Here is a 6,746-nt window from a genome sequence, read left to right as displayed (position 1 = left end):
AAAAAAATATATTTATAAAATAAGTAATAAATTGACCTGCTACAGCAAAACCATTCATATTGCAGTTTACTAAATGTTTTTCTTATAAATTTACTACACTATATATTATAGGCTTGTAAATAGAAATGCTAAGATAAAAATAAATCTTTAAAAATTCACAAACAAAATGCAGAATGTGTACTATATTATTGTTATAGCCAGTTACAAGAGAGGGGGTATACCCCGACCGAGATATTATTCTATCCTTCCAAATTCACTCTAAATAATTTGGGTAACTAAATATAATAAATTGGATCATGTATTTTATAATAATTGTTTAATATTTTGACATAATTATTTTTAGTATATGTCATACCTTTATTAAAAAGAGTGTCCCAACATTAACACAAGATTTAAATTTACCACGATTCGAAAATTAAAGAATTGTCAACCTAGTTAAAAAAAACCATTTGACAGCAGATAGTTTAGGGTTAATATAAATAGAGCATTCAACAATAGAACGACGGGTTTTCATTGTTGAACAAAACTTCAAAAGCATTGAAAATCTGGCTGCCGCAGCTCGAAAATTTCGTACAAAATATGGTCATAATAAAGATACTATGAAGAAAGTAATTGAAAAATTAAGGCAAACTACAATAATCAGTAATGCTAAAGACACTGGTCGTCCAAAAACATGCTGTTCATGTGTTAATATCGAAGCACTGCGTGGTGAAAATCCAGGAGGATCAATTTAGCGTCGTGGACAGGAATTGAAAATTTCAAGAAGCTCTCTACAGCGTATACTCTCTCATAAATTTGCTCTCACTAAAATTTAGGCTCACCAAGTTCAGTTAACACAATAACTGAAGCCAGATAACCGAGCGCAGCCAAGAGAGTTCGTTAAATAGATTATAAAACATCGAAGAGGGGATACCGATTTTAGAAATGAATTTTCAGGGTAAAGCACAATTTCATAGTGATGGCTTTGTTAATCGTCAAAAGTGCCGCATTAGGGGTTTAGAAAACCTAATATATCCATAACGTGTCACTTTTAGGTGTGTATTTTGGAGTGGAGGTATCATTGGACTACATATTCTCGAAAATGATGCTAGTTGAACAGTGGATGTTACTGGTAATAAAAAGTGGCCTCTAAGACCATGTGATTTCTTTTTATGGGATTATTTGAAATTTTTACTATGAGCCCCACACTCCCGCATCCGTACATTGAAGGAGGGAATAAAATGCTACATCCACAAAATTCTAGCAAATTTATCCAAAATAGTCATGAAATATTTCTAATAAAGAGTGTGAATATGCCAACAATGCCGTGGATGACATTGGTCAATGTGTTATTTTCTAATTAACCTCATCATGTGTACTTCATTATTCAATAAAAAAACTAATTAGAGAAAAAAATTTTTTTTTATTAAATTCAATTCTTGCGTTAATTTTGGGACACCTTTTATACGCCAAAAAGAAGTTGTCCTTACGAGGCTGGGTTCCAGTGATAAATTTTATTTTTTAAAGCTTTTAAAAACTTTTTCCGCGGGCCCCTTGATTTCTTTCCACAGCACTGATTATATTAGGTCAGTTGTGGAAAAAATTTAAATTATAAATAAAAAAATTAGAAGGGAATTATCCACACGAATAATCCCCTTCCAATCCAACAATACGTCACCTACGTACCAAACCTTTAAATTCCCCGACTGGAAAATTTAGAGGAAATTACCAACCCACCTTCTCCAGTCCCTTTATCTCTCGGTGTAATAAATATTACTAGATGTGTTATCGTGTTATTGTTATAGCAATTATACCTTAACAGTTTCAATAGAATATAAAGCATTAGGTCCTTATTGTTTAACTGGTGAAGTGTTAATTATTGATATACTTAAGTCGTACATTATTAGTGCCAATGAGTGAGATTTGCTAAAAGAACGAAATAATCATTGATAACGTTCTAATTACTCAACAATTCTGAAGCTTACAATCAAGCATGTTAGTACAAGAGCCGAGAAGAAAAAAAGGCAGTTATCTCACCACAATTTTTTTATTACTTTAATGAAAACTATGTATAATTACTAGTCAAAACTGATGAGTTGCCCAAGCGTATGTAGGGAGAATAAAAAATGGCGACTGTTTCAAAACCTAAAAAAAAATATTAATTTTTCATTCGGAACTCTATATCAAAAACTACCAACAACTCTAAAAAATCTAAAAGAACATTATTTAAAGAAGAGTGAATTTGCTGAAATATTAGCCCTAATAAAACTATTTACGTAATATACATAAGAAACATTTCATAAAAATGTACTGAAATATAAGTATTTATTTAATTTATTTGGAGAAATCTATATCTCAGGAAATATGTTACGTACAGATGTCTATTAGCACTCAAATTAAAGCTAGTTTAATGAACTATAAAGTAGTTATGACCTTTACCTTCGTAGGAATAGTAGTTTTCATGATATTTGCTAAAATAAATTGATTTATAGTTGTTCGGACAGTAAGTTTGATTTATGAAAAAAGTTATTCCAGAAACCATTGGACGTACAGATGTCTGTTTGCACTCAAATTTAAGCTAGTTACTATAAAATAATTAATAATGTTTTATCTTAGTAGAAGTAGTAGTTTTTATTATATTTGACGAAATAAACTCACAAAATGTTAATTTCTAGTTATTCGTATAAAATGTTGGATTTTTGAAAAATATATCTATATTATATATAAATGAATATAAATTTGGCAAACGAAAATTTGTCCGAACAACTATAAATCAATTTATTTTAGCAAATATCATGAAAACTACTATTCCTACGAAGATAAAGGTCATAAATTTCATTATAGTTCATTAAACTAGCTTTCATTTGAGTGCTAATAGACATCTGTACATAACGTAGTTCCTGAGATATTGATTTCTGAAAATAAATTAACTAACTACTGATATTTCAGTACATTTTTATAAAATATTGCTTTTTAAAAGACTATATCTCGAGAAATATTGAACGTAAATAGTAAATAGTAGACAGCAAATTCATTCTTCTTTAAATAATGTTCTTTTTAGATTTTCTAGTGTTGTTATAAAGCTCCGAATGAAAAATTAATGTTTTTTAAGTTTTGAAACAGCCGCAATTTTTTATTCCCCTTACCTATACTTGGCAGACTCATCAATTTTGACTAGTAATCACACCTAGTTTTCAATTAAGTAATCAAAAATTGGGGTGAAATAACTGCCTTTTTTTCCTCTTGGGTTCTTGTACTATGTTGCAAGACTATTATTCTGGTAGCACATAGTTGGCCACGAGTTTTAGAGTTGTAGGAGGAAGAGTTTAAATTCCAGGAAAATTAAATTCACTCAATAATACCATTCTAGGGTTAATGTAGTACCTATGTTACTGACTTTTATTGTTTTTCCAGGTCCGAGCGAAAATAACGACTACAACAGTCCGCCAAGCCAACAGGTTGAATTAATCCATTCCGACCAAAGGTTTCAGACGGGACAAGCTACCTCCTTCACGAGAGTCCAGCACTTCACACCAAAGAGAGGGCCCTCGGAAGATTTGCTGTCCTATAGTCAGCACATAGTCCACTGACACAGACATCATTCACTCTACCTTACGAAATCCGAAATTTTGGACAAAAAGAAATTTCTGATAATTAATATGTAAAATAATCAATATTTGATCAATAACAACATCCATAATTATAGTAGCAGTAACAACAAAACACCCATTAACTAACCAAAAATAAAATATTCGGAGTTGAAAATTATAATTGAGAATATAAATTTACTATATAGGAAACATGTGAAAAATGTTGTAAAGCAAAAAATTCCTATTAAAAGATATTTTATTAGAGAAACTAAAGCTAATGTATAAACTACACTCCATTATATTCCATCAATAATTCTACCCAACTTAATTTTCTTATTAAGGTACCATTATTCTTTTTTTAGTAAAACACATCTTCCTCTATTTTTTGAAACTTTCATTAAAAAAAATAAATTGGAACTTATAGAAGGTGCCACACAGTCAAATGGTTTTAGGGATCTGATATGTTCTTTTTTGGAGAATGTTTTTCTAAATCAAATACAAATTTCTAGGCCATTACCTCGTAATAAAGTTGTTTATATTTGAAATCTTGAAGTTAAAATTAAAGTTTTATAACAGAAAAAAGGTGATAACAAATTTTTACATTGCCAAAGTAATAGAACTTGAGGTTTACGGTTGAGTAACTTTTACTTTTAAGCAGCAAAATTGATAAGTAAAGGGGCTGAATAAAAATTATGAAATTCTGTTATACTTATAAATTGTGATCAATGAGCATATTACAAAGAAAATGTGAATATTCAAACCACTGAAAGCCATTTTTTTTTTCAAAATTAAGCTATAAACTTCCAAATTGTTTTGGAGTATAGCATTTAGTACTACCATTTTTTGGTTATTAATTATTGGTTTATTGGTACTCTTAATCTATAACCTATACCTACTATCAGTTTCAAAGTTAAGTAAATAAAAATCAATCAATGCTATAAAAATATATCATTATGATTTTTCTGAAAGCCTATTAGAAGCTCTATAAATATGAAAGTTTAAGATGAAACTAAACGATAGGATAGAGGAAGTAATTTCAAACTCACCTTTCTTTAATTTCACAATTACGATTCAAAACAGTATTTAAAAGATACTTTTGACAAACAAAATAAGCAATGCAATTCACAAATAGTCTCCCCTTTATAACTTTTTTATTAATAGTATTTATACAAGAAAAGATAAAGTATAATACTATTATACATTACTATGTATCTGAAATCAGAAGTACATTGTATATAAATGAAATAATTTTAAGACTTCGGTTATGTTTTGGTAACCATTAAAACAGTAACAACCAAATTCTTCTTCTAAAAATCCTGTAATTTTTTTAAATATTATAAAAATGTAATTGTTCATTAAGTTTAAATAACTTCATTGTTTAACATTATCTTAATTTTGCAGTAATGCACGTGACTCAAACATCCAATTAAGAATTATGTAATAACTTATTTTTTTAGAATATCTTATGAATCCAGAATGAGTTAAAATTAAAATGTTTTTTCACAACTGAAAAATCACCGGAAAATGTTTCGAGATTCCGTTTCCCTGCTTAACAAAAGATGCAAAGAACTGTAAGAAATAAGCAGCCATTTATCCACAATCCTTTGGGAAAAGTTGCAAGTATTTTCATTCACTTTAATACAAAGTATATGACAGATCTGTTAAAAGTTTTTTCTTAGCCTTTATGAATACTTTAATAATATAAATTATTAAATCTTATTTTTAAACAATACTAAGTCTAAGCAAGATAGAGAGTACGATATTTTGTAAGGCAATTCATTAGTTTTCGCTAAATAACAGATTTTGTGAAGATTATCGTACTTAAGCAAAAACGTAATACATAATTTTCGATAATATTATATGATTTTTTGTAATTCAGTTGAAATAACAATTAATCTTTAGTATAACAAATGTTTCAAAACGTTTTTCATTCTATTTCTTTGGTGTTGAAAAAAACAGAATAATATAAAATTAATTTAATTAAAAAGCATTTAAGATTATCTGTGTGATATGTTATAGTATAAATTATATACTTGATTCAGTTTTATGTTACGATTCAAGAATCATGTCCTTGAATTAAAAAATATAATTTTGTACATTTTTTATTTATTTTTGTATATAATTATTTAAAATTGTGTGTGATCTTTAAAATAAAGTTACATAAACATTATGCTTAGTTGTGATTACTTTATTTCTCCCTCATATTATTTTAATATATTGACAATGCCATTACTGTTAGAAACGTTAATAAATATAATATATAACTATTTTAGGAAGAATGTAGTTGACCTTATGAGATAGATTGTAGGAATATAGTCCGAGTGGTAGTCAATAAAGATAACAAAATAGTAAATGAAAGTGGGGCGAAATTTTGGTTAACAATAAATAGTTTTCATTTACAATTTGAATATCTTTATTGACCTTCACCCGGACTATCTTCCTAAAATATGAATATTTTTTTTTAAATATATGAATTTGTATATTAATAAAATTAGTTGTGTATGAATGTTTTATATTATCAACCATTGATACAAAAATATAATTAGGTTTTCGTTCATATGTGGTTTTTAGTCGATTAAGGTTCATTTTTTGTTATGGTCCATTAGTCAGAAAATTGTATCATTTATTTAAATTGCCATCAGTTATAACGAATAAAGTATTCATTCCGTTAGGCGTGGGTATGATTTAAGGGGAGGAAAGCTAAGTGTGGAATAAAATTTTAAAAGTCTGACTTTGAAAGACTATTAAAAATTCAATTTTAAAAATGGAGAGCTGAAACATTGTCATTAAATGCGTCGTAAAATTTCTTTCATAAGAGTAACCTTGAAAATAATTAGTTAGCTAGTTTTATAATGTTAAGAAATCGAAAGTTCCAATAAAAGCACGTGTACTAACTTGCACCAAAAGTTTAGGACGAGACCTTAAATGATATTTTTTCTTCTAGCTTTTAGGATAAGAGCCTGAAACTTGTTCCCCATAAATTTCAGACTAAATTTTAATCGTTTTCAAAATTATATTAAGTTACGCAGTTATTGCTGTAAAGTCATGAGAGTAAAAGGTGTTTGTAAAGTTACACATATTAAATCAATAATAAATCTGGACATTTTTTTACCATGATTTCAAAGAAACTGAGGGAAAGTCTGTTATTCAGTTCTAATTACGATTTGTCACGGAATC

General features: G+C 28.2%; 1 protein-coding gene across 1 annotated transcript in view; it reads left to right on the top strand.

Moving 5' to 3' along the window:
* Positions 1–5,739, top strand: part of LOC106691224 (uncharacterized) — a 58,506-nt gene extending 52,767 nt beyond the window's left edge. Inside the window, exon 4 of the mRNA XM_014436934.3 lies at positions 3,394–5,739. Coding sequence (XP_014292420.1) covers positions 3,394–3,569 — 176 coding nt within the window. The 3' untranslated portion in view covers positions 3,570–5,739. The remainder of the gene's footprint in view (positions 1–3,393) is intronic.
* The last annotated feature ends 1,007 nt before the right edge of the window (positions 5,740–6,746 follow it).

Source organism: Halyomorpha halys, unplaced genomic scaffold (assembly GCF_000696795.3).
Source record: "Halyomorpha halys isolate HHAL.00 unplaced genomic scaffold, Hhal_1.1 Scaffold2179.1, whole genome shotgun sequence".
In the NCBI taxonomy this organism is placed as follows: domain Eukaryota; kingdom Metazoa; phylum Arthropoda; class Insecta; order Hemiptera; family Pentatomidae; genus Halyomorpha; species Halyomorpha halys.
The sequence above is the reverse complement of the archived record's forward strand: the minus strand, read 5'-3'. Positions and strand labels throughout refer to the sequence as shown.